Here is a 27173-nt window from a genome sequence, read left to right as displayed (position 1 = left end):
CGTCTCTTGCACCCAAAAAGAGTTGCTCTGAGGGGAAGTTGTGGTGCTGCTTGTAGAGGTGGTTCTGGGAAATGGCCTTGAAGCAGTGTTATCTCTTCAGAGCAGACTTTTGTTTTCTGGAACCAAGGACACTGGCTGAGGGGAAAAGATCCCTCCTGAAGCAAGGTCTTCAATGTGAGCTGGTGGGCATGTGGGTCACAGCAGAGCTGTTTGCACTGGTGGAAGTCAGATGCAGACTTTCCTGAGGCCTGGGCTAAATGTGACCTGTCTTCCTCATCCCCTGCCCAAATCCCGTACATGTTAGCCTGGTGAGCACTTGCCCCACGACGGGGACCATGCCACACCATTGCAGCTTCACCATAGCCTGCTGAGCCTAGCGCAGCTGGGAGAAGACCTGTGCTTCTGACAGCCCAGCCTCGAGGCCTGAGCACCCGCCTCGGTGGGGGTGGCAGACTCGTGCGCTCTTGGCTGGGGCCAAGAACAGGGAAGGACTCTTGGTCGATGGCTGTGGTCAGCTGTGGACCTCACTTCCCCTCCCTGAAGCGACAGGACCCAGATGCGCTGTTGCCTAGAGAGCGCATCGATGCAGGGGGAGCTGCTGCCCCCTCCTCATTGATTGGGGAGTGGCTGGTGCTTAGGGCTGTTTGTCACCTCTTTCTCGTGGGGCCTTGGCTGAGGCTATTTTTGGCCTCTCCAGCTTGCTGAGCAGGAGAAGAGGGGTGGTGGGTTACCAGCGCATGGGAGGTTCTTGGGCTCTGCAGCTTGAGAGAAGCTAATTAAAACATGGTGATAGCTGCCTGCCGCTGCTCTGATGGAGAGGGGTGAGGAAAAGGGGCTCCAGCTGATCTTGGCTGGTTTCCATGAAATGAAGACCTATCTGATGCAGACTTGCTAGTCTCCCACAGCACTTAATTCCCTCATTACTCCCCCTATTATCTGGATCCACACATGCACAAGTCCTTTTGCAAGAGTCTAGCGGGAAAGTGCTGCTGCATGCTGGTACTGGAGCTCTGGACCTTTCCCATCTCCTGCAGGGAGCTGTCCTCAATGGGGAGTCTTGTGCACTGTTACCTCGTTTTTGATACCATAGCTGCCTTGCTAGGAGTTGGGTGGCCACCACCAGCAAGGCCTAGAAACAGCTCTCGCAAGAAATGCGCTTTTCTGAAGGACGTCTCAATCTCTGGGGTATCCTTTGAGCCCCTTACAAACGCGTGTCCCAGTTGCTGTGTGCAGTCGGTGTGGACAAAGTGGGGTAGCTTTGCAGTCCATCTCGGCCTGCGCTCGCAGGGCAGGACACCCGATTCCCTGCAGCACGGGCAGCTGAAGTCTGTGAATCTGCTCGAGACACGGTTGAGGCCGTACGCTGGCTTGGGTAGGCTGCAGCTGGCAAACATCCAGGGCTGTTGTAACGGACTGTTCAGAGCTCGGTTGTCAGCTCTTCAGCTGCCCTTGCAGCAGTGGAGGAAGGGGAAACTCCAGGACGACGGTGGGGACGCGCTAATGGGCCAGCGCCCTCGTCCTGTGTAAGCCACCACCAAATGCAACAGCCGCCGGCCCCAACTGCCGCAGCTGCTTTTTGTTGAGGGGTGCAGTGCTTAGACTGCCCCTGTGCAGCACCCCATGGGCTGCCTTCCTCTCCTCGCCCAAGGAAACCTAAAACAGCCATGGTTTGTCATCTTCATCCCTCTGCTGCCCATACGTGTTGCAGTAGGTGTGTGACAGAGATGGGACTTGAACCCAGACGAGTCACTTGTGCCTGGGGCTGGTGCTGTTGCCGTTAAGTAACGGCAGTCTCCTGTGCCGGATGGTAGGTGACACTGCTTGCTCAGCACGTGACCAGATTTTGGGAGCAGGAAGGCTCTTGCCCTTCTGGAGGAGACGCGCGTGTACAACCCGTTGCTGACGGGGAGGGGGACGCGTGTCCTTTGCTTTCTTCTTGCCAGCTCCCCTGAGGTAGGCAGCTCCCTGGATCAACAGAGAAAAGTAATCCGAGGTCTACGGCTGCTCTCCTTAAATCACCTTGAAGAAAACGGACGTGCCCAGCTCTTGGCATCTCTATTTTTACTTTAGTGCAGAGATGGATGTGGCTGAGCTGTCTCCTTTTATTGCCAGTGTTTGGCGAGTGCTGTAGTGCATTGCTAATGACGTGTCTGCCTGCTCCCATGAACACAGTGGCACTGCAGGGGTTAAGGGGCCTTTGCCTTCTGTGGGGCTTCTTGATTCACTTCTCCACTTGCCTCTTTTCCCTTCCCCCTTTCCAGTGCTTTGGCTTTTCTTTGTTTATTCAAAGCAATCCAGGTAAATGGAGAGCAGGAATATGGTAACTGGGGCCACTGGTGGCATTGGATTCCAGAGACCTTTTTTTCTTGGTGGGTTTCTAATAACTGGAATTGGCCTGTTCTGATGCAGAAACCTTTCTTATTTGCTATATATGCAACTGTGCACAGAGATTGCCCGGAGGGAGGCCTTGGAAAGGCTCAGCTTGTGCATTTAGCTTCCTGACAGTGCTTCAAGCTAGCAGGCTTTGCACCTCACGTGGCTCCAGTTGCAGCAGCTCTGATGGTGCCAGTTTGCCAAACCTGCCCTGCCGACTCCATTTTTAGCTCGCAGCTGCCCCCAGGACCACGCGGCTCGGTTCTGCCTGTCAGCAGCTCCGTGTTCCTTCTCCTCTTTGTGTATGGGAGCCCAAAACCCACAGCCAGGCAAATTCCTAGCATCTTGCTCTGTCCAGCTCACAGGATGCTTGTGGGGAGGCTGATCTTATGGTGAGCTGCTCCAAAACCTAGTTAGGGATAAAATTAATGGTTTGACCTGTTGAACCAGGCGCCTCTGAAACCTCCTGGATGGATTGGGGGAAACCTTAGCCCTGCAGCTGCCAGACTGCAGCTGCAAGATGGACTTGCTCTGACACTGGTGGCTGTTGGGATGAAATGGTGAGGGCTCTTGGCACGCTGGGTACCCTGGACACGCAGCCCACAGCTTCACCCAGCCTGCGGGGGCCTGGGAATCTGCTGAGTCCTCCAGCTCCTTCCTGGAGTCTGGAGGATGCAGCCAAGGCTCGAAGTATCTGTGCTGTAGCTGTTGTCAGCCAGCCCTAACCCCGTGGGGGTGTCACGTCTGCTCAGACCTGTTGTCCGCCCTGTCTCTCCGTCAGTGAGGCAGAGGGTGGAAGTTCACGTTTCTGGAGAACGCTCAGGGAAGGCATCCCATGGTGAATCCTCTACAACCCGAACTGCTCTGAGTCTCGTCCTGCGTCCCAGTGATTTGGTGTCCCTGGTAACGGTACGCTAACAGCTTTGGAGAGTGTAGAGGAGAAGGGAAAGTTTTTCTGTTGCTGTGAAATTGCCTCCAAGCTCTTCTGCCTGGAGCGTAGGAGTTCTTGGGTGCTTTTTTTGCCCCTTCAGTTGCCCTAATGTATCTGGAACGGCAGCACAGGGCTAGCGAGCAGGCCATCAGGAAAGCACTGCACCCGGGGTGGCCTGCCAGGCCTGCAGTGCCGTTCCAGAAGAGCACAGGGACTGCTGAGGGGTTAAATTGCTCTCTTGTGACCAAGGCATGAGATACCTGGGTTAAAACCATGCCCGCAGCGTAAGTGGGAATGTGCTCAGCCCCTGCGGGACCTGGTGGCTGGACCCTATTCCTTCTTGGCTTAGCTGGTGTTTAGCAGCCAGAACAGGAGGTGTGGGGGATTTGAGAGCTTCAGATAAACTCTGGGGTACCTCAGGACCCTGTTGTGTCTGTGCCAGAGGGATGCCCAGAGCACAGTGGAGATTAAAGTCTGTAGTTCCTTGCTGATAATCCCTTAGACAAGAGTCCGTGACAAGAGCAACCAGGAAAGACCTACTGGAAACCCACGTTCACAGCTATTGCCATGGTCTGCCTCAGGGTGAGTGACCATTAGGAACGTGGCTAGAGAGGGCTGCCCACGAGGGTGTCCAGGATTAGCACTGTTGAGAGCCCCAGCGCACTCCCTCCAGGGAACCGGGCCTTCCCTCCTCTTAGATGCTGTCTGGCTGTGCCTGAGCTGGTTTGGATTGTCCGTGGTTAACTGCGATGTCTTGGAGCTGGCAGCTCCTGTGTCCGAGGTGAAGGACTCCTTAACTAGCTGTAGTAAGACCTCTGGCTGTTAGACATGGTCCATTTGTAGCCCTAATGGAAGGCTATAGAGGAGCCCACCATCACAGCAGGAAACAGCAACCAAAGGTTGGCACTGAGTGTTGGCCAGCTGGGCTGCAAACCTGCCGCCTTTGAGTGTTGGGATACCTGTCTCCTGTGGGAAGGGAAATGAGCCATCGTGTGTGTATGTTTTTGAACATGTACAACTGCCTGCTTCCTGGAAACAGGAAGCCTGGGCACTGCAATGCAGCAAACAGGCTTGAATTAAAGCCCATCATCCCTTTATCTGGGCGTTGCAACAGACAGTGGCATTCTATAAACTTCTCTGTGGCTGTTGCTCCTTGAGGCTGTAAATGTTTTCCAGTTCTTCACTGGACTTTTCTCACTCACATCCCCAGTATGAAAATGTGGGAGTGCTGGAGCGTGGGGACATCAGAAACCACCTGGGTGGGAGAGCCCTGGGCATGGCAGCAAGGCATCGCAGGCACAGACAAGGGAGCCAACACGTCGGCCTCACTACCGCATGTTTGATTAATGAGAGTTGGCATCTGGAGTTGTTTATACCTTGCCCTTAAATATGAAAGAGCACTTTGTGATGGGCTCTGGTGCTCGAACTCATAATTGGTCTGTGCATGTGTGGCAGCAGATCTGATGGAGAGAGGCTGTTCTCCATAGCAGGGTCAGAGACTTTAAGCCCTAAGGAGCCAATTTGGTCTGAATGCATGTAGTAAAGCACGTATGAAGGCAGGAGTAAGTACTGTGTGTTCTCCCTGCAGAGAGGGCTGAATCTGGGTTTCTTGAATCAGCGTGGAGGACATGGCCACACTGGCAAAGCAGGTGCTCTGGAGAACTGTTTCAGGTAGTTGCAAGCAGCATCACTTACAGCTCTCGGTGTTTGGATAGGTGGGTGGAGGTGGCAAGATAAGCGTGGTTGAGAAGGCTTGTGGAGTAGGGGTAGGGCTCTTAAGCCAAGGCAGATTGGCCACCTACATTCCAGGAAGAGACCTGTGAGATGCTGCTTGAATGCAGGGAAGCAGAGCAGATGGGAGAAATGGGTCTGCCTAGTAGTTCCTGGTACCTTCCTGCAAGTGGAAATGTTCACCTGGCAAATCCAGTGAGGGAGATCCATTAAAGCTGTTACAAAACCTGGTAAGAATCAGAAGAGGAGGCGTTCACGCTGGGATGACCCTGAAGGCCCAATTTGTGCCAGGGTAGGTCTGCCTGCCCTCTCCTTGGGTGGAGTAGCAGCACAGAGCATCCCTTGCTGTGTAACAAGGCCAGTCTGTCACATTTGTTTGCCCCTGTGATCCAGAGTCATCACCCGAGCTTGGACCTGTTGTGAATTTACCAAGACTAAGCGAAAATACCTTCTGGGCAGCTCATCTGAAAGCCACGGTGAGAGGGTGCAGAGCGAGCTCTGGGATGATTTTCCCAAAACAAGGCCTGAAGACAGCTCAAATTCCCTCCTTGCTTTGGGAGGATCAGATGGCATCTCAAATGCTTCCAGGCCTTGCTGCACAGCTTTGCTGTGAGCCCTGTATCTCTAAGAGGAAGAGGAAGGCGCTCGCTTGAAGTGCTCTCTGGCTGCTGAGAAGCAAAGGTCTTACCCACGCGGTCAGAGCTCTTGATGCAGGGCAAGCGTTAAGGGGCAAAGTGCTTCTGCTGCGATATCCTCTGAAGCAGAGACTGATCCTGGGCCGTGGGGACAGGCTCCCACGGGCTGGGGGTATCGTAGGGGGGTGGGTAGGCTGTGAACTCGAGCAGCAGCTGGGCTTGTTAATGCTTGTGCAGGAGACCAACTCCCCGCCGCTGCTGCGGACAGGGCTATAAACCTTGTTTAACCTGGCTAATGCCGAATGGCATAGCCCGCCCAGCATACATCCGAAGCATGAACCTTCGGTTTTGGGAGAGGCCGGTGTAAAGAGCACAAGCAGTTTTATTGTTTCTGCTGTTGTTTTCTAGCTGGCTGAAATGCTGGCGTGAGGCAGGCGTAATGGACTCTCAGGGAAAAATCTCACTGCGCTTCAGCTGCCTTCCAGCAGACTCTTTGAGAAAACCAGTAGAGCAGGACTTAACAGCTTTTCCTCTCCTCGCTGCACTCCTGCGAGGGTGGATGCCTCCCCGGGATGCGCTGCTTCACGGGCACTGCTGTCTCCAGCTCTCGCAGCCGTAGCAGTGGAGCGGAGCTGGAGCCCACGTTCTCCCCAGAGACGCTACCTGACTTTAGCCGCTGTAGTCAGCCAAGCGCAACGTCGCCTGTGCCAAATGCATCCCTCCTCCCAGGGATGGAAGGATGCCCTGCTTCTTGTGGGGTGGGAGGCTGCAGAGCCGTCTGTGCGCTCATCGCTGTCTGCCCAGGGACACCTGAATGTGTAGGAAGGCTTTGCTGCCACAGATGTCCTCTGCCGTCAACCTGAGTGCAGGGGCTGGTGCGGAAGTTGGGAGGATATTGCTTCATCTGGGAGAAAACTAGGGAGAGGTTTACGTCTCAGGGAGCTGAAATTGCTGCCGTTAAGGCTTTTCACGGTGCAAGGAGGCCAACAGAAAGACTTTAATGGAGATGACAGCTGGGAAGAGCACTAGGGTAGCAGAGAGTGCAGCAGTGCTGAGAGTAACAAAGGGGAAAATGTGCCTCTGAACTGAAAGCGTGACCTGGTTTTTCTACTCCCTTTTTTCCACCTTGCGTGTGTTTTTGTGCTCCCATGGGAGTATAGCTCTGTTCCTGGGCATAAGGCCCACATACAGCACTCGAAGCAAGTCTGAACGTGAGCTTTTGCTTTCTCCCAGTGTTTACATGTGTGCTTTCTCTTAACAGCTATCAAGGTGAGCTGCGTTGGATCCTGTGGGGTGTCTAACAAGATCAATGACACAGCATGGACCGTGGAGGAGCAGTACTTTAACAGCACGTTGTCTCTGGCAGACAAAGGTAAGATTCACAAGGAAGCAGTAGAGATCTGTGGCCGTGCTGTTTCATGCTGGGAGATGGGCGCTTCTAAGATGGTCTGCAGAAATGCATCACCAAGACTTGAGCATCTTGTTGATGTGAAATACCCCTTCGCAGGCTGCCTTGGCCTGCGCACGAAGGATGTGAGCCAATATTAGAAATTACAAGAGCTTAGAAGGAGCTGTGCAGAGAGGCATCCTGAAAGGCTGCAGAACTTGGCAGCCACCTTGCAGACACTGCTTACATCCTCTGGCCCTGGTCTGGCTGAAACGGGGCTATCGGCAGCAACTTCTCCAGTGCTGGTGGGTGTCCACAAGCGCAAAGGCCCTGTGGGTTCAGTCTGCTCCACTTCCTGTGCATGTTGTCTCTGGAAGCCGCAAAGCCCTGCTCAAGGCTGGTCAACAGAAGCCAGTTGCAGGCCAGGAGTAGTTTGACTGCACCGAAGGGGATGTGGAGGTGTTGCTTGCTCTCCAAGAGAAACGTTGAGACACCCGCCTAGAACAGTTACCAGGGCACACCCTGCAAGCCGAGATGCCTCGAGATAGCGACTGGGTTGTATTATGCCACAGGGTAAAGTGACACCAGCAGCCTCTAGGGAATCTGGACTCAAATGAATGCTGCCTTTCTGCTGTTAAATAGGTCAACGTTACCACAAATAATTCATGCTGTGCTCTGGCTCCCGCTGAAACCAAGAGGTGCCAGTATTCACCTGCGGAAGGCACTGGCTACGGTGGTAACCGTACACCAAGTGTGGCAGAAGAGCAGGCTAATAAGAGTTCAGCGTGCCCTCTGATCCTGTTTCGCCTAACAACAGGAAACGGGTAAAGCTGAAGTGGCAGCTCCTGCTTGCTCAGCAGTTTTTAAAGCAGAGCTTTCAGCATCAAGGGGAGACTGACCTCATCCTTACAGCACTCGGAGAGAGCGCTGCTCGCTCAGGTCCCGGAGAAGGGAGACAGCTGGCTGGCTCACGCCGCGGCTTGGCTCCCAGCCCGCGGGCTGCAGGAGGAGGCTAGACTGCCTGGGAGGGCAGCGAGCAACGTTCCTGCCTGATTTTGGAAACGGTGCTGATCGCAGCCGAAGAGCCCAGCTGTGAATGGGAATGGTAGCAAAATCCTAGCGGCTTTATAAGGTGCTCCGGGCAATTGAGCTTAAATGAGCTGAGAGCTGGAGGCTGTGAACTTGGATTGCGGAGTTTTGGAGAGCTGTAAACCTGCAAGTGCACTGAAAAATGAACCTTCCGGCTTTGTTTTGACTGTTTGATCCTTTGTGGGGGGAGAAACCGTGATATTGTGGTCGGTTCAGTTCTGGTAAAGCTGAGCTGTGGCAAAAGTGAACCTTGTAGTGGGAGTGGGAAAAGCCAGGTGTGCTCCTTCCTAGTTTTGCAGTCCCTGTGAAATTTTAATATCCGTTTAGGCAGTCAGTTCTTGTGAGTCCTTGGGAGCCATCGCTGTGACTACTGGGGCAAATGTGGACTGCGGTTCTGTCCTAGGCTGGGAAGGAAGGAAAATATATTGATAGTTACGTACTTCCGTGATGCTGAAGTGACACCTTTGAAGGCCTGAGGTTGAAAGACACCCCTCCCTGCAAAATTTGCTATTCCCAACTCTTAAACTCTTCACGGAAAGCCCTGCTCTTTTTGCTCTTAATCTTCCGGGACCCAGATTTTTGCGTCCTGCTCAGTTCAGTGTGGATATTTGTCAACTATCAGTACCGTGAACTCTGCCAGAGCCTGAGACTTGAGCGCGGTGTGTTTGGGGTCGGAGCGTTGGCGTTGGCCTGCTCCCGCCCCCCGGGAGCGGGTCTCGGAGCTGGCAGCTGCCCAGTTGCGTGCCTGAAGTGTGATGGAGGCAAAGCAGACCGGCTGAATAGGCTTCCAGAGCTAATGCAGCTCCAGGCAAGCGGGAGTAAAAAAATCAGTGGTGCATGACTTATCGGAGAAGTAATGAATGCAGCGAAGGAAAAATGTGTCCTGTAGGACTGTGGAGATCCCTCACTGTGCTTAAAAGCTGAGGTGTCTTAAGTGCTGTTACTGTCCTGCCTTGCAAAGTTAGTGTAATTATGGTGAAAAGCCTAGTCCCTGCTACCAGAAACCCGGAGCAGCGTGCCGGATACCTCTTCTGCTCCTTGTGTCAAAGCTGCAGCGGACACAACCACCGGCTCCCTGCCAAGGGCAGAGCTTGCCGGGTATTTGTTGATTGTGTGACTGGTACAAACTTAGGAGTTATTGGCCTGTTTGACCCGTGTCCTTGTTTGGGCAGGATTGCTTGGCCTCCGCAAGGACGTGGAGGCAGCAAGCGATGGTGTCCTTGCGTGCGTGGGAGCGGGGTGGTGTCAGCGCTGCCTTTGGGCCCGAGTCCTCCGGGAGAGACCGCGTTGAAGCCGTCCCTTGAAACTGCTCTGCTGCTCTGTACAGATTCTGAAATAAAAGCCCGCCGGCTTGGCGCCGATCCAGCCTGCCGAGCAGGGGAGCAAGGTAGCCGTCTCCTGTCGAGCGGTCCTCCTCGTGAAGATGGTGTCTGGGCCGGGCGGCCGAACAGCGGCGCACGGCTTGACGCGGCCGCGGGCTGCTGCTCGGCGTCTCTCCCGGCGGGCGCCTGTCTCGGCGGGAGGCTGGCTGTCTCCCCCGATGGGTCCTGGCGCAGCGGGACGGCGGCTGCGATTCGTTAGGGATGTCAAGCGGTAGTCTCGTTGACAAAAACAGCGTTGCAGGACCCTTGGCACCGACTCAGCTGTGCCTTTTTTGGGCCCCTTGGGAATAGCTCTCAGCTGCCGAGGCCTCCAAGGGAACGTGCCTTTCTGGGACGGGGCATGCGCGAGGTCCGAGCTGGCGTGCCGGAGAGGACGGGAGCAGAGAGCCGCGACCGTCCCTCGCAGCAAGCGGTTCGGGTGCCGCAGCCGCCGGGGAAACGTGCCCTGAGCTTTTCGGGTGGGTGACTGCTCCTGGGGCACCTCCCTGTGCGCCTTGTCCCCGCTTCCACGCCCTGCGGGTCTAAAGCCCAGCTTAGAGGGGAAACTGAGGCAGGCCTGTGCTCCTGGTTCTCGGGATGGAGGGTGTTGAGCTGGGCAGTGCTCGCTGATGGGTGGTGGCAGGAGTCCTGGGCGCAGGTGAGTTTTAATGCTAAAGCTGCACTGTGCCTGGCTCTGGGCGAAGGCGACGGGCTTCCTCCTGCCTGGTGCAAAGCGAAGCCTTGCCAGCACTGCTCCCGCCCCACGGCAGCGTGTCTCGGGGCTGAGGGAACGCCGGGACAGCGCCACAAAGTGCTCCTGCCATAGCTGGAATAGCAGCAGCAATCCCGGCCTTGGCAGGCCGGCCGTGCTAAAAAGGGAGTCGGAAGCGTTCCCGAGTGAGGAGCCCCGCGGGAACGCGCTGCCAGCACCGCCAGCCCGTGACGTCTCGGTCCCGGCCGGCAGCTGATGGCCGCAGGCTCAGAGCGGCGAGCGACGCGAGCAAAGGTTATTGCAGCCATGAGCAAACACTGCTGCGGCGCAAGGGACGGTCCTGCCGCGCGTGGAAAAAATATGCGGAAACCCCCAAGGGCGAATACATGCCTATGCCCGCAGGTAAGAGCTGGCTCTCGTCCGCCCTTCTTCCATGCTCCCATCCCTGAAAAGCAAACAGGAGGGAGGCCGAAGGCCGCCTGAAGCGCCGCGGTTCGGGTGTAGGGGGCTGCGGCCCTGCGTTGCCGGAGCAGCCCCTTATCTGCCGAGCAGGACGTCGCGTCCCGGCAGCGCCAATGCAAAAGGAACAGAGGAAGCGGGGGGGGATTTGTTCCTGCCTCTGACGACTTTTCTGTCCCCGCACGTTGTGCTCTTTGAAACATGGTGTCCCCCGTTCCGGCTGCTCTCCCGCCGCGGCGGTGCCGTTCCCCCTCCGATTTGCACGGGCACGTGCGGGAAAGGGAAGAGCGCTCAGGGCTGGTCTCCTGCCGCAGCCTCACCTCCGAGTCGCACCGGCTGCAGTTTTTTCCCCCCTCCAGGAAAAGCCTGAGCCGAGCAGCTCGCGGAGGGTCCCAGGTGCCTCCAAGGCCACGCTGCCGCCGCCGCGTCCCGCGCCTCCCCCGTCTTTGGGCCGGCGGCTCGCGCTCTTGGCCGGGCCCTGGCGTGAGGCCGGTGCTCGGGGGCGTCTCGGGCTGAAGAACGCAGCACCTCGCTCGCTCTCTATTAAAAAATAGCGACCTGGGATCTCTCCAAGCAACCGTCTCTAGTTGGGCTTCGAAGCAGCTCGAAGGAGACTTTGAGCGCGCACACGTGTGCCGGGGTGCGGGGGGGGAAGTCTTGCAAAACTGTCGAAACTTGGATTGCTCTTCAGGCGTCTAAAAGAGCCTCTCCGCGCTTCTCCACCCACGCGCCCTTGCGCTGAAATAAGTGAGGGGGCCGCGAGTCCTGCGTGGCATCAGCTATCGCTTGTATTACACCCGTGGTTGCTTTTTAGGGGTGTAAATCGTATGAGAAAGGAGGTAGGTAGGCCCCAAAATAGCGACCGCTTTGCGATGCGAGGCGCTTTTATAGAGCTCCGGCTATATCCTTAATTCCCCTCCGCTCCTCCCCACCTGCCGGATCAAGTACACCGGTTGCAGGGAGGACAAAATAGCACCGCTTGTCCCCGCCGCGCTCGGACAGAGATGTTTCTCTTGAGCCGGAATAAAGGCGTAATTCAGCTCTGCGGAGACTCCGGCTCCTCTCCCCCTCCCCTGCCGCAGCTCCGGCCTTGTTCAGCCGGAGAGGAGCAGGTCCTTCGCGCGCCTGTACCCACGCAGGGCTCTCTTCCTTGGACATCCCGTACTTCAGACCGTGCACACAGCCCTTGCCCTGCAGATGGGTTGTGCATGCAAAGGTAGATTTATTTTTTTCTTCTTTTTTTCCCTCAATCCTACTTGCACCTGAGCTGAACCCCTGCTGGGAGCCGGTTGTAATTTCCAGCTGACCTTGCTTTTGGCAGCACGTTAGCGAGCTACAAGGCAGCAAAGGGAATTTTTGGCTGCTACGTGTGCTTCCTCTGCTGGCGTATTTCTCGCACAAAGAGCTAAAAGCGGGGAGCTGGGCCTCACCTCTTCCCTGGAGCAGCTCTCTGCTGGCCTGGAGCAAGAGCTTCGCAGCCAGCAGAAGGCGCAGGGTGACGATCCGCTCGTCCAGCCTGATTAAAATAAATTTAATGATCTGACTGAGCAGGCGCTGAAAGACGTGGACCTCTCGTTCTGTTGGGCGCCCAGGAGTCACTCCGCAGGCAGGAGGTGGCAGGCCGCGCTCCTAGCCAGCCTCGGGGTAGGTCGGAGCAGATGGGGACCTGGGGGCCGTGACAGGCCATAATAACTCGCGGGCGCTGTCTCGTGTCCGTGCTGGGCTGCTGAGTTCAGGAGCAAAACTCCAAATTCAGCCCAGGCAAACCACATGGAAGGACCTGCAATTGCTTTGGATCACAGCAGCTTCCTCAGCAGTTCCCGGTTTCTTGCCTCAATAGATCCCTGTTAATCCTCGGCGGTTTTTGCAGCCTTGCTGTTCTGTCAGATCCTGCGAATTTATTGAAAATGTTGCTGCAAGCTGCTGATGCAGAGATTTGCGAGCAGTGGAGCCTTCCCCCCTCAGGAGCCACTGGGCTTTCTGGCGCGTTTGCTCCCTCTGCACGTACCTCCCGCGTTACGTCGGGGTTTATCTTGGCAGTGCTCGCCATGCCGGAGCGCCGGAGGTTGTTCCCACTTTGCGTTCTCCGTGCGTGCAAATCTGGTGTGAGCAAGCTGCTGCTTTGAACCGGAGCTCGGAGCCTGCTGGGTGCCCTGCTCCCGCGCTGCTGGTGCCGCCGTTCACTCTGCTCTCCTGTAGCCCCGGAGCTCCTGTTTGGACAAAACCAAGCAGAGCTGGATGCTGAAGTCTTTCTCTGGCCGGTTTGGCTGTGCTTGCTGTCAGCTTGCTGGCTGCTGCTCCCGCCGAGGGCGCCTGCGTTCGTTACAGGGACGGTACAAGGAAATATTTGCTCTCACCCTCGTTCGCTGCAGTTTGTCATCCCATGTATTAGCTTAATCCACTGGGGACCGAGCTGGAGTCCTCACGCTAACGCTGCAACGGCCCTGCATTGCCCGAGGTGCCCTGGCGCAGGCAAAACTAATACTTCCCATCCAACGCCGCGGATACAGCCTCCTGGGAGCAAGGAGAGCTCTGACCTCCTTGTTTACTCCTGATATTCAATTTGCTGGGCTGCAAGGGTAGGCGAGGGGAGGGCAGGGTGCCGACGGACCGTCGGGACTGCGTCGAGAGCGACGCTTCTCCTTCCCAGGGCTGAGAAATCGGTATCCCGCAGCACAGCGCGGAGGCAGGGACATCTGCCCGGGCTCCGCTCGAAAGGAGCAAGACACAACCCCGCTTGTTCCCTGCTCCCTGCCACGAAGCAGAGCCCGTTGGGCTCAGAGGGAGGGAGCTGAGCCACGTGTGCGCAGCGCTGCTGCTGGCCTGGAGCCTCCGAGGAGCTCTCCCTCCCCGGGGAGAGGGAGGCCACTTGCAGGCAGCGGGAAGCTTGTATTGCTCCGAGCAAGGGGCAGGGGGACCGGCAGGCACCAGGTACCTTTCCTTGCTGGAGGATTTGGCCGGCGCAGTTAATGCATCGCCTACCAAGTAGCCCGAGAGAAGCTGCCATATGGCTGGGCCTGCTGTTCCTCAACTACAAAACCCAAAAAGCGTGCGCTCCAAGGGCTCGCCTCGTTCCCGCTCCGGAGCAGCAGCGCATCTGCGCGCGCAGCAGGAGGGAGCGGGCCGGCTGCCTTCTGCTCGGCGGGTACCAGCAGGGAGAGCTGGTGGTCAGGGCAGGAGCCTGGGGTGGAGCGAAGTCTTCGAGGCTCCTGGTTGTGGCTGCATAGCAAATAATGCAATATTACCCTCCTCTTCGGGGGATGAAGGGGGTGATACGCAGAGTATATATTTTTTTAGCCCTAGTCTAACTGTGGACGAAGCCTGGTGAGGCAGAGGTGGAGGTGTGTTACCTTACGCTGCCGCTGCAGGTGTCTGGCCCTGCAGACTCCTGTGGGCTCAGACGTCTGGACTGTCTCTCCCAGTGCATCGGAGCATGAGATTCTGTTGGGGTGAGTAATAAGGCTAGACCGAGTCTGTCACGTCTGTGCGTCAGTGACCAAGGCATCTTCCTACCCCATTCTGGCTTCTCTCCAGTTCCATGCCCCGCTGGCACCGACCTGGGGGTCCTGGCTCTGTTTCGGTCACGGTCAGCCTAGCCTGTAGCAGAAAGGCTGCTGGGCTGCGTGGATGTGCATGTGTGTACTTCCATGCATGGAGCTTCAAGCTCTTGCAAGGATTTTGGAAGGAAACGCTGGGGCTGGGTGTGCAAACCTAGGAGGAGACGTTTGGCAGCCGTCTCTCTGCTGTGGCGCTGGCTCAAACTTGTGGCCCAAGTAGATCTGGCCCTACCTGTATTGTAAGACTAAATGTTTTGCAAGGGACCCTGCGTGACCAGGAAGGTTGCAGAGCAGCCCTGTGAAGCCAGCTGTGGATGGCAGGTAGGGCCTGGCTTCCTTGTTTCCGTGCAGTTGTCTCCTGATCCTAATCCAAAGCCCTGCCTTGCTCTCCTGCGGGGACGGAGGCTGCTGGAAAATGACATTCCCAGCCTTTGGCTGGCTGGCGTTTAGCCCCGTGCTGACGCAGGTGGATGTGGGTAGGTGGCTTCCCTTTCGCGGTGCCCTTGCCCGCCAGCTTAACTGGCGGTGTTGTTCTTGGAGGAATGGCGGTGCTGAAGGGCTGATAAATTCCTCTTGCCCGTCTGCTCTGCCTGGGCAGAAAGTTGGCAGCGTTGGCTGGGGAAGCTGGGCTGGTGAGAGAAGAGCTTAAGCCCTTTCAGCAACTGAACTGTAGTTCAGTGGAGTAATCTCTGCTTAGCTCATTTGTTTAACAGCATAAATCCGGGCGAGTGGTAATTTCTGCCACGCGTAGTTATAACGGTGTCGGGTTTTCCCATGCCGCTGTGCCTTGAGCGGGATGGTGGGAGCAGGTGCTGGTTCGCAGCGAACACCCGCAAACCTTCGTGGCTCAGGTCCGACTCACCTTTGGGGGCGAGAACGGCATATCCAGCTGCATGGCTGCCTGGGGTGCATGGTCAACTCGAGCTTTGCCATGGGGACCCCATGGGACCCCGAGCAAACCCCCAAATCTCCGTCCCTCCCCTGCCCGTGAAGGTAGGCAGCGTGAGAGCGAACGTGCCCAGATCCTGCAGGACGCCTGAGCGCACTACCAGCACGCCATGGTCTGAGTCCTCCCCTTGTCCCCCATGTCAGGGAGGCCAAAACATGGGTACAAGCAAACAACCCCCCTGTCCCAGTGTGGAATCGAGAGGAACAGCCGAGCCGGGAAAGGGAGAATCCTTTTGTTTCCAGACAAATCGCCACTGGCAGCAAAAGCAAGAAGGGAAATCTCCAAAGTCGTTCTTTGCTCTGTGCTGCGAGACGGTCCTGCCACGCTGTTAGCTTGTCTTTGCTGTTCCTACTCTCTGGGTGTTTTAATTTCTTTCTTTTTTTTCCAGGCTGTGGCAGACTGTCTGGGGCAGCAACTTCTTTCCCTTTAGGAATTTGCAGGGAGGATGTTTCTAGAGGCCGGGCGGGGGCTGCTCCCTGCTGGCTGGGCTCCTATCTGGAGGAAAGGCTGGTGCAGGTACGTCCCCATCGCGGAGCCCTGCTAATCCGGCTGCCTCCGCTGCCTGGTGGCTTGCTCAAGGTATTTTTAGCCGCCTGTAAACTTCAGGAAAAGCTTTTGTGTCTGAGCACACTGTGGCCTTTGTTCAGGCTTCTGGGAACCGCGAGGGAATGGCTCAGCAGGGCTGTGCTCGCTCGCACGGCCCTTTCCCCTCGCAGCGAGCTGGAAGCGGCTCTCGGGAGCGCTGCAGCGTGCCGCGCGATGCTGTCGGGAGACCCCTCCGGTGCGATGCTGAGCCTGTGCTGACCCATTTCAGGGACTCTCACAGTACCTTTCTTCAGAAAAGCTGCCGGTTTGGGAGCAGCTCGAGAAAAGGTTGCTTACGCTAGGCAATGTCTGCTTGCTGGAGTGGCCATCCCAGGAAACCTTTTTGTCTCCGTCTGCTGCCAACAACAAAGTTTCTTTTACAAAGTCAACTTGGGTGGGGAATTAGCACATTAAAAGTCCTGAATCTTTACTTGGAGCCCTCAGGGCTGGACGACAGAAGCAGTTAGTGGCTTCCCATGGGCTTTGCGTCCTGCTTGCACGAGCCCTGGTTTGGGGGATCTCTCCAAGGCGCGTGTGGCTCACTGGACACATGTTGCCCTGTCCTGCTGCTGGTGTGGTCCTCTACTCGTTCTGCACGCTGAGGGGACCCTCCGGTGCGGGATCCCACAGTGAAACCAGCGGGACACTGCAGGCAGCGTGGGGCACGTGCCATCCGGGTGGCTACGGGGGACAGGTCGCACAAGTTGCAACACAAGTCCCAGCTTGCGAGGGCCTGGGCCAAGCTGCCTCCTCCCGGGGCGCCGGGGCGCGGGCGAGCGCCGCACGCCTCCCCTCGCAGGGTGGGAAGGTGCCTTTCTGTTGCCGCTGCCCACACGAGAGATGCCGGGGTGTCGGGGCATGGCCAGCCCGCGCCCCTGCTCAGCCCATGCTCGCAGGGTGCCTGGGACAGGGAAACTGCAGATCTTCCCCATCATAAGAAAACCAGTCGGTACTTAGAAACGGAAATGCAGCCTTAGGAGTGGAGTTGCCAGCAGGAGAGTTTAAAAGTAGTTGCTGCCTCTTAATCGAGCCCCTGTTTGTTCCCTTCCCAGCGGAAGGGGGGACTCTGCTCTGAGCTCTCCGGCTTTGCACCTGCCAAAGGCATCAGACACGTGGCAGAAGCCCGAAACGGCTTTGTGATCCCCAGCAAGTCGAATGCGGAGCCTCCACTGTGTCCACCCTGTGGAGGCGGGGGCCGGAGGAATTCCTGCCAGGAGAGGCAAGCAGGAGCTGAGGAAAACGGCTTAGCCTGGGGCTACTGCTGAATATCTGTCTCTCCCCCTCCCTGGTAGAGGACACGGGCAGGACCCGGGTTTCCCTGCAGAATGTGCTGGCTTGTCGCACTGCCAAGTGCTCTGGACCATGCCCATGTTTTCACAGGAGCTTTCCATCTTGGTCAGGATCTTCTGGTTTTGCTCATCTATTTTTATTAACCCTTGTCTCAGAAATAGCTCTGGTGCTGAACTACCACACCCGTCTGCTTTCCTCGCAAACAGGCTCCTCTTAATGTCTGCTTCGGGCTGCTGAAGACTCCTACAGCTTGGGTTGGAGCTCCCCAGCTGGACCTGGGACTGAGGGTACTCCCACGTCTTGTGCTGCTGTCTGCCTTTCCCCCAGACCATGCTGGGCATGAGTCCCCCACCAGAGACCTCACCGGCTCAACCAGCCTCTGCGCTTGCAATAATGGCAAGAAACGCAGGCGTTCAGCTGGCAGACTGGTCTCCAGGAGCACTCGGCTGTTGGTGAGCCGTGCTAGCAAACGAAGCCATGTGGTGCAGTGTCTGCGTGTGTGGGTAGGACCCGGATGCTTGGCTTTTCCAGTCCCCTCTCAGCAGCCTGCTTGTGGGGCCTGGGCCAACTTCTCCAGCCTGCCATGGCCACTGGAAAATTCCCAGTGCCTAGAGGATCTCTGAGCTGGCATAAGACTGCTCCTCCCTATTTGGAAGAAGGGGGAAGGAGAGTGTGGGTAGGAGGGAACAGGTCTGAAAACAGGAACCACTGCTAATTGCCTGCAGCATTTCTGTGCTTAATGGAGTGGAGAATAGAGCTCACTGCGATTTCCTGGCTGCCTGCTCAGTGCTCGATGCAGGGCTGAGGTCTGGGCTCTGGTGGCCATAAGCCAAGCCCTACTGTGTTGCGCAAAGCCTGTGTGAGCTGCAACCTTGCAACAGGGGACACGACTTCTTCAGCCTGCGGTAGCTCGCCTTGGAGCTCGTACCAGTCAGTTAAGAGCAGGAATGGCCTTTTACAGCCCTCGTGGCAGCTCGTTGCAGGGAGGAGCTGCAAGAGGGTTGCAGTCTAGGAGCCAACTGTTAATGCTGGTGTTTAGGCTTGGTCTGAGCTATTGGGGGTGGTCTATGCTGATTTACAGGTAGGTCTGATCTTGTGACTTATTCGGATGCTGGGCTACCAGTGCGGAAACTGAATCAGTGCCACAAAGTCACTTGGTGGCTCAGAGAGCTGACCTGCATCCTGTTCGAGAGACACTGGCCCAGTGCGTTGCCCGAAAAGTGTACTTCCTCGCTCTGTGCTGCGACTGAGCACTCCTCATCTCTTGTACTGTGCAACTCTAAGGAGCCCTGGTTTTCTGAAGAGGGTTAGTAACTGTGAACATAAAGTATGTGCAGGTTCACTTCCAGCCTGGCTTTCTGATGGTGCACATAGGCTGGACTGGAGGTAGCAGGCTCATCTCCACCTTCAGGCATGGCATCCTGTCCAGTCTTTGGCCTACAGAGCTAGGGTTTGCGATGGCAAACTTGGCTGTGGATCGAACACAGGGAATTCTTGCATTTAACTTCTGCAGTTGGCTCTTCCCTACTGGGGGCAGATGAAACAGCTGTAGGCTTGGCAGTGGGACTCCGTAGGTGACAGGCTGCAAGTAAAGCCAAGGGTTAACTGGTCTTTATTTGACTGAAGTGATTTGTTAGATCTTGCTGCCTGTGCTGTAGAAGAGGGACTTTAACTCCGTGGATCTGTGGGTTGTTTCTAAGGAGCCTGGAAAGGCTGCTAAGCACTCTCAGCAGGAGACTGAGGTTCACTGCTGGGTGTTCGGCTCCTCAGGCTCCACAGGCCGGGCATCCGGAAAGTCTCCAAGTACTGGTGGAAACTTGCTAGCCGCAGCCCTCCGGGCCTACCTCTCCTGTCCAGGGAGGTGGAACAAGTCCTATTACTGCAACACAGAGGCTGCAAAGGCAAGTTAATGTATTTCAGCTTATTGGTTCGCTTCCTGAGAATGAGGATACTGGTGTTAGATCAAAGTTTTGAACAGCACCTAATGAAAGCCACAAATCCTTGGAGCAGCAAACAAGCATTTGGATAGCTGAGTCATTCAGATTAGCAAGGCTTTACGCTGTAACCAACAAGTGAAGGCACCTGCTACACCTCAAACTACCCCACGTTTCATTGGAATGAGACTGTCCCAACAGGGAATGGGAGAAGCTGCCCCAGACCCCTGTGCCTGTCCTAGCTCTGCAGGGCACCAAGCCTGCTCCTGCCGGGCAGTCTCAAGGCTGGCAGCAAAGGCTTTGCATTGGTATTGAATTGCTTTATGCCACCACCTTGTGACAAGAGTGGGTGTTGCATTTTAGCCTACATAATTTGGTTTGTTTTGAGGGACGGGGAGGGAAATCGCTGGGGGTATGCTTTAGGTGTGGTGACGGGAACGAGCAAACCTTCTCCTCTCTTTAAGGACAAGGTTTATAGGCATAAATAGATATCTCTTACTTTTCTCCTGACTTGCCTGTGTAGGGATACGAGATCAGACGCTTGTCACGTTGTTTATTCTGCCTGCCTTTATGCTGAAGGTTGGCTGCGCACTCGCTGAGGTGTCCGCAGAGCCCTGCGGCATGCCTGAGTGAGCAGAGAGGGCAGGGGGGCAGCATCTCACAACGTGAAGGATGGACTGAATCAAACACCACGTAGTCCAGCTCCTACCTGGAATCGCGTTGTAAATGGGGGGGAGATTTACTCTCCTCTCTTCCTCACCTCCCTCTGTCATGCAGTCTGCTTAATCCCCTGACGAACGGGGCTCTCTTACTGTCGGCTCTGCAGCGCCAATATTGCCAACAGGCAAGCTGTCTCCTCCGTCTTGCATCAACAAAATAGCAAGCCAAACTTGGAGTCTTGGTACCTCCAGCAATAAGGCAGATCCTACAAAGCAGAACAAATACAGCTTGATTTAATAGGTATTCAGGTCTCCTCTCAGCCCTGCCAGTTTAAAAACAAAACCTCTCATGTTTACACATATCTAACAAATGTGTGTAGCCTTGTAAATCTTAATGCTTTTTATTGAAGGCAACTTCAGCAGCTGACTGATGTTGCTGGGTCACACTGGGGGCCCACTTCAGCAGTCGCTGCTGCAGTGGGAGGGAAATTGGGTGGGAAAACTGGAGACTAGATGGGGTCCGGCAGCCTGACCTTGCAGTTGTTGCTTCAGCTGTGCACTGAGTCCTGGCTCTGGTCTGCTTCCTTAAGGCTGCTGTTGTAGAGTGAGGTAAAGCCTCATCACTGGTTTTGTTCTGCTGTAACTGCCACCACTACTAGAAAGCCGGGATGCAGCAATGGGCTGGGGAGCCTGCAGCCCTCCCGGCAGTGCTCTGCTTCGCATGCATGAGTTCACTCCCTTGGGTTGCTAGCACAGACCCCTCTCCTAGCTGATCGAATCCAACTTCTTAATGCTTGTTCTTGGCTCTGTGGCTCTGCGAGGAGAGCAGGGGTCTCCTGTTGAAAAGGGACTTCAGAAGGTGGAAGATGGGACGGGGAGTGAGTTCTCAGATCTGCCTAGGCCTGGAGCATCAATGCGGCTGGAGCTGGGATGGGGAGCAGTGCCTGGGAGCTGCTAGCGTCACAGCCGAGGCAAAGAGCACATTTCATCAGCATAAGCGCTTGCACGCTCACTGCTGTGGTGATACAACTCTGCCCAGGGGCAGAATTCAGGGACTTTGTGGAAATCTTCTCATCAGCTCCTGTTGTCTAGGCAGCTGGGCTGAGGTATTGCAAGTCACTTCTTGGGACCAGGATTTGAAGGGTGGATTTAGGCCTGGGAGTTTGCCCCCTGGTCGCAAAGGGGCTCCCTGGTTCCAGCTTCTGAACACTGGGCAGTCTGTGCGGGGCAAACGAAGCTTGGTGCATGGCAAAGGTTAAGACTATAACTGTTTGATGCCCACCAGACCTTCTTACTACCCTTGGACAGTGCTGTACTTTTTCACCTTTCCCCTTGCTGGCTGCAGCTCACTTGAGGAAAAATAAATGCTCAGCATCCCTTCTCCAGGCCCTACATCTGGGGCCATCTACTTGCTCTAAAGCATTCTATGGCACTGGGATCCCTTAAAGTCTGCTAAAATCCACCTTATTTTGAGAGTATCCTAACCTGGAACCACTCATTGGGAATGGAGATGTCTCCTGTCCCAAGAAAAGGTGGGTGCCAGCAGATACCACTTTGACTCAAGCACTGCTGGTTGGATCTGGAGGATGAGTATGGTGTTGTGCATTAGGTGAAGGCAGCTGAATGAGTTGTGTGCTGTTCTCCAAGCAGTTGCCTGTCTCTCCAGAAGATCGTGCTCCACATGTGCCATTTCTGAGGTGACAAGCAGTCCCACTCACTTGTTACTCTTGTTTCCTGCAGGGGTCCTGACAGCTGGAGAGCACACCTTTCCCTTCCAGTTCCTGCTGCCAGGTATGACACAGATAACAAACATCCCAAGGCTCTTTCATGCAAGCCTTGGCTTTTCCAGCCTCTGGAGCTGGGCAGGGACTTGGGCTTTACCGCAAAGGCAGGCCGGCAGCTTTGCTTGGGGACGCTAGAGGGAGTGTAAGGTCAGCCACTGACAGCAAAGAGCTCAGACAAGCATGAGACCTTCTGTGTGGTGCAAAGCCATGTTGCTAACACTTCTCTGAGCTTGACCCTGGGAGCACCGTGGGTGTGTGTGAGGAGATCCCAGCCTAGCCAGCCCTTCTGAACCATGGTGCAGTCAGCAAGAGGATCTCTGTTCTTGCACTCATGGTGTGGAGGATTTTTCTGTAAGGAGTTTTGCAGTGAGGTCTCCAAGCAAGCCAGGTGTTCAGCTCCATGTCTTTTTGGGGGAATGGCAGTGTGCTCTGTCTCTAAGGTACTTGCAGAACTCTTCAGGTGAAGAGGAAAAATGTTTCAAGGGGCTATCTACTTCCAGTTCAGAGATGTTTGGCATGACTCAATCTTATGATGCCTTTTCCTTCTCTCTCTGAACTCCAGCCTCCGCTCCTACATCGTTTGAAGGCCCTTTTGGCAAGGTCCTCCATCAGGTGAAAGCTGTGATAGACACACCTCGCTTCTCCAAGGACTACAAGTGCAGCAAGATCTTCTACGTTCTCTGCCCACTTAACTTGAATGACATCCCTGATATTGAGGTAAGAGCAAGGATGAGCGTGTTGGGAAGTGCTTGGGCTTGAGGCACTTGTCCTCATCACATGTGCTGTTTGTGGGATAATTGTGCAGTCAGACAACTTTTGGACCCCGTGCCCTGACTGTGCAAGGGCAGGATGAGGACTCCTGCTTCTCATGTGTCCTACCATGCCACCTTGACTCTTCCATATATCACTTTGAAAGATTTATGTGAGTTTTCAGCATGCAAAGAGAGGCATCTGCCAGCAGCACCAGGTGCTTATGGAGACCTGGGTTTGGGGAACATGCTCTGAAGGGAAGCGAGGCTAACAGGATAGCAAAATCAGGGCTGTGGAGTAGTGAGGCCTGTCACCTGTGGCAATGCTGTTATTGGTTCTTCGTGGAACCAAAGAATCAGATATTCCTGCTTGCTCGTTTTGAATCTCTGACTGTTTTCCTGGAGGCTCTCTGGCTCCCTTGAGCCAACATCTTTGTTTTTCTGTTGTCCTGCAGCAGCCCAACACTATGTCAATCACAAAGAAGTTCAACTACAAGCTTGTGAAAAGTGGCAACATTATCTTGACTGCCACCTCAGATCTCAAAGGGTACGTCGTGGGGCAAGCAATTCAGCTTCGCACGGATATAGAGAACAAATCAGGCCGCGACACCGGGGCTGTGGTGGCCAGTCTGCTCCAGGTAAGCATCCAAAAGGGCAATTTGTACCTGTGCTGGTACTTCTCTCAAACCGATACAAAACTGGTGCAGTGCTAACCACAGCGCACGTCTCTGCTGTGTGCGTCTGGGAGGTAGTAGCGAGGAGTCCAGACCTCTGGCTGACTTTATTTCCTCTACCTTCCTGGAGAAAGAGGCAGTAGGATGTGTCTTGCTTACACCATCTCAGTGTATCATATAACCGTAGATTATCCTGCCCTGTAATATGCATATTAGGTTTGTACTTGTGCTTATTTGACAAAGCTGTCTGGTGGTTTTATGTCCTGCCTCGTGTTTTTGGGAGATACTAGATGTCTGAAAACCTTCTGCTAGTTGTTCTCTCTCTTGTCTGCACAGAAAGTGGCTTATAAATCCAAGCGCTGGATTTATGACTTGAGGACCATTGCAGAGGTGGAAGGCTCAGGAGTGAAAGCCTGGAAACATGCAGAATGGAGGGAGCAGATTCTTGTTCCAGCATTGCCCCAGTCCATTCTGCAGGGCTGTAGTCTCATACATATTGACTACTACATTCAAGTGAGTACCTTGATGCACCTGGGGGAACTGGCGCTCCGGTGGGCTGCGCCGCAACAGTGGGGTCTGCCTTGGGAGACTGTGTCATGCAGCGTATGGGGGGAGACGCTGCTTTGATGAGGAACTCGGTGGGACCACTTTCCCCAGGTTGGTGCTGATGGCTGAGGCTGTCCTTGGGTTTCTGTGTTGAGCTCTATCCCTGAGCTCGGTAGCTTTGTGGCACGAGTGGCCCTTGTATCAGGTGAACCTGGCTGTGTCCACTGCAATGTATAATGAAGAGGATGCCATTGTTCCTCTTTCTCTTCCAGGTTTCTCTGAAGTCGCCAGAGGTTTCGGTTACTCTCCCCATTTATATTGGTAACATTGCTGTGAACAGGGTCCCTCTTAGTCCCTCCCGGTCAGTCCTGCACATACCATCTGCCGTGGTACCCAGTGCCCCACCGGAGGAGGAGGAGGCTGCCAGCGGTTATCACCCGATGGACAATGTTTCGATCCCCACCAAAAGCCATTCCCAGCAGCAGCCGTTCAGCTATGCCCCAGGACTGAGCTTCCAGGAAATAAGGCTGGACTCGGAGCAGACAGGCTCCCCAAACCATCCCACGCTCTGCCTGTCAACGGGAGCCACTGTCCCTTATTATGCCGAGGGGAACGTGGTGCCGGTTCCCACAGCCAGCTCTCTCATTTTGCCTCCGGAGTACAGCACGTGGGGCTACCCATACGGTGAGCACTCCTCTCCTGAGATCTAAACAGTCTGGTGGTGTGATAGTGCATGTCTCCTATGAGAAAAGTACTAGCTGCAAACCGAGTTGGAGTATAGGGAGGTTAGCTTGCCAGGGGACTGAAGTCAGAGAGGAACATGAGATTGCTCGGTCTGCCTTAGCTTCAGGAGGAGTTCCCCTCTTACAGCTGTAAATGCCGGCTGTCCGTTCCCACTTCTAAACCCGTGCTGCCTTGGGCTTGTCCTGAGAGGATCTCCCTGTTCTGAAATGAGCTTTCAGCCTCCCACTGATAGAAGAACTTCTTGGCTTGTGGTGAGGCTGGCAGGAGCAGAGCCAGGAAAATGATGTAACTGAAATCTTATGTCTGACTTGGAGTGGGCCTGGATTTGGTCTGAAGACACAAGTTGTGGGGGTGGAAGCTAAGAAACTGTCCAGGATGGAAAAGCTTGGGGAGATCCCAGCCCACTGGATTCCTGGAGCAGTGTTTGTCCCAGGTGGCTGCTGGGGCAGGGGGGGAACTAGTGGTATGACTCAGTCCTACCTGAATAAACCGATCTGTTAGCACAGGGGTAATGCAATGTTAACTCAGATGTGTAACTTCACCCCTGGCTTGTGGCACACGGAGCACAGGTCCTCTGTGATCTGGAGGTGTTAGTGTGCATGACGATGCTCATGAAAGAAGGGGACAAGCAAAATAGGACTTTGAGGTGCCGATTATAACCGCTGTAAAGATGAGGACAGGGATGGGACTGGCTGGCTCAAATCCTGTGCCCCCAGGCACGAACACACTTACTTCAGCAGGGTAGGCTAGGTCCTGATGGCTCCCTAGCAGGAGCTGAAGGGGAAGGAGTACATGCATGCATTGCACGTGTGTGTGTTAGCAGCTTGCTTCACCCAGCACTGAGTTAGGTAGTCTAGGGTGAAGGGAACCTTGCAAACACCCGCTATAACCGCTCTTATTCTTTATTTTCCATGCAGAGGCACCTCCATCCTATGAACAGAGCTGCAGCAGTGCCACCTCCAGCATCAGCAATGGCAACTAGCCTCCCCTGCTTCGAGTCCCGTTGGTGCTGCCCACCCTCAGGCACCACGGGTCACCTGCCGACTGCGAAGTCTGGTACAGCGCAAGGCGTCTTTTTATCTCTGTGGCTGCTTGGCAGGGTAAACGGTGCATCCCAACTTGGGCTTTTAAAGTCTCTTTCTTGGGAGGGGAAAAAGAAAAACCAAAAAGGGCAGCCAGAGCAGCCTGTGTGCGCGCGTAGGAGAGGTCTGGGAAACGGAACTGCCTCCTGCTGCTGCACAGAGTGCTGCAAAGCTGGTTTTGCCCCAGGGATGCCCTGTGCAGCAGCCTGTGTTTAAAGTACTGTAGTCAACACTAACTGCTTTACTATCAAAGCACCTGCGATGCCTTATTTGAAATGCTCCTGACTTGGCATGTCTCCACTGTAGGCGAAGGCTGGGCTGTGTGGACTTTCTCCTCTTTTTTGTGGGCCACATACTCCAGAAATGCTTTTGACAGCCTCCCCCCTTGTCCTTATAGGTCTTAAAGGTAGCTGAAACAGGAGGTTTCTTGGAGTAAGCAGGTTCAGAAGGTGAGGGACTTTTAACAAGCCGAAAGCACAAGCCCTTGTTGATATACCTGTGTTGTGGGGTGAGTGACTGGCAGCCTTCAGTCCTCTAGCAGTGGGCTGGACCGTTGCCTGCATGCGGTGAGTGGAGAACAGGCTCTGGTGGCAGGGAGCTCGCTGGGGTACTTCCTAGCAACCCAAGAGGCCCTGATGTGCTGTGGAAGGAGAGCCCCATGCTGTTAGCATGGGTATCCATCTGCTTGCTTCTGGCCTTCTTTGGCAAGAGCAACTTCAGCAGGTCTCCTGAGGTCTCCATCCTTCCTTGCTGCTAGACCTGCAGCACACAGGATAAACAGCGCTACTCGTTTTGCAGGGGTGGGGGGACTAGATCCGTGATGTCCCATCTCCCACGCCTGCAGGGTGCCCTCTCCCTCCCAGCTGCCGCTGCCTTAGGCAGGCCAGAATTATGTGACAATCAAGCTACAAAAGTCGGTCTGATGCTACCTCTGAGTCTGCCCGAGGACCCTGTCCGTGGAAGCCCTTTCCTCTGAGGTGACCCTCCTTCAAGGCTCAGCCTGGCGTCTCTTGCAGGAGCAGTCCACAGTGCCAAGCGAGGGCCCGAGGGCACTTGGCCTGGGGACTGTCCTCTCTGCGAGCCGGTACTGGTTTACTGCTTGTCTCCTGAGCCACTGCTTAAGCCACAGCAGGATGTGAAAATGAGTGAGAAGGAACACAGACTGCTATGCCTCATTTGCAACCTCTGCTGGACCTGGCAGGTCAGGGGAAGAAGCTGGTGTATTTAAAACAACATTTTTTTTAACGCTTTTTCTCTTGTTGTTTAGCTTTTTAGTATTGACTGCCCAACCTGAGGAAACCACAAACCAGATACTTAAAACTATAGGCATTCAGCCAAGGCTGAAATTGTGGGCTGCAGAGCTTTGGCACCTCTGAGAATTGGTCTCCACGCTGCCTCGTGCTGGGCAGGCAATAGCTAGCAAACCTTTTATGAGCGCTACAGCCTCTGCCTCCTTGTTTTAGCCTGCCTCCGCACACCCCTGGCAGGCAACTGCGGACAGCCCTGCTTTGCACTCTTCCTTTGCAAATGCTTTCTTTTTTTTAAAGTGTTAAACTGCTTTAAGGATAGTGTAGAGGAGGTGCCGTTCCGAGCAGTGCTAGCACAACATGCACCAATGTTGATAGAATGATTGTCATTGTCCATTAATATATATATATATATATGAGATGAAGTTTTGTTTTTAATGATTGAATTCATAAATACAAATTTTAATGATGTATTTAATAAATTATTCTAAGAGAAATGTTGTGCTCTTTCATCCATTTCTGATACTTACCCACGTGCCTGTTTATGCCAAATCCAGGAATGGACCTTGCTGATTTCTTACAAAATTAAGGAAATTTTTTGCTCTCACTGGAAAGATGGTGACTTCTGCCAAGACAGCTGTGGGAAACAAGTATTGTATGGCCTGGCTGACTACAATGCTGCACCCTTAGTTCCA

At 54.8% G+C, this 27173-nt stretch overlaps 1 protein-coding gene across 1 annotated transcript in view; it reads left to right on the top strand.

The window, feature by feature from the left end:
- Window positions 1-26969, top strand: part of ARRDC1 (arrestin domain containing 1) — a 40617-nt gene extending 13648 nt beyond the window's left edge. Inside the window, exons 2-8 of the mRNA XM_067309132.1 lie at window positions 6932-7042; window positions 21393-21443; window positions 21999-22153; window positions 22641-22823; window positions 23196-23372; window positions 23678-24089; window positions 25067-26969. Coding sequence (XP_067165233.1) covers window positions 6932-7042; window positions 21393-21443; window positions 21999-22153; window positions 22641-22823; window positions 23196-23372; window positions 23678-24089; window positions 25067-25131 — 1154 coding nt within the window. The 3' untranslated portion in view covers window positions 25132-26969. The remainder of the gene's footprint in view (window positions 1-6931; window positions 7043-21392; window positions 21444-21998; window positions 22154-22640; window positions 22824-23195; window positions 23373-23677; window positions 24090-25066) is intronic.
- The last annotated feature ends 204 nt before the right edge of the window (window positions 26970-27173 follow it).

This window comes from Apteryx mantelli, chromosome 21 (genome assembly GCF_036417845.1).
Source record: "Apteryx mantelli isolate bAptMan1 chromosome 21, bAptMan1.hap1, whole genome shotgun sequence".
In the NCBI taxonomy this organism is placed as follows: domain Eukaryota; kingdom Metazoa; phylum Chordata; class Aves; order Apterygiformes; family Apterygidae; genus Apteryx; species Apteryx mantelli.
Note: the sequence above shows the minus strand (reverse complement) of the source record. Positions and strands in the feature narration are given on the sequence as shown.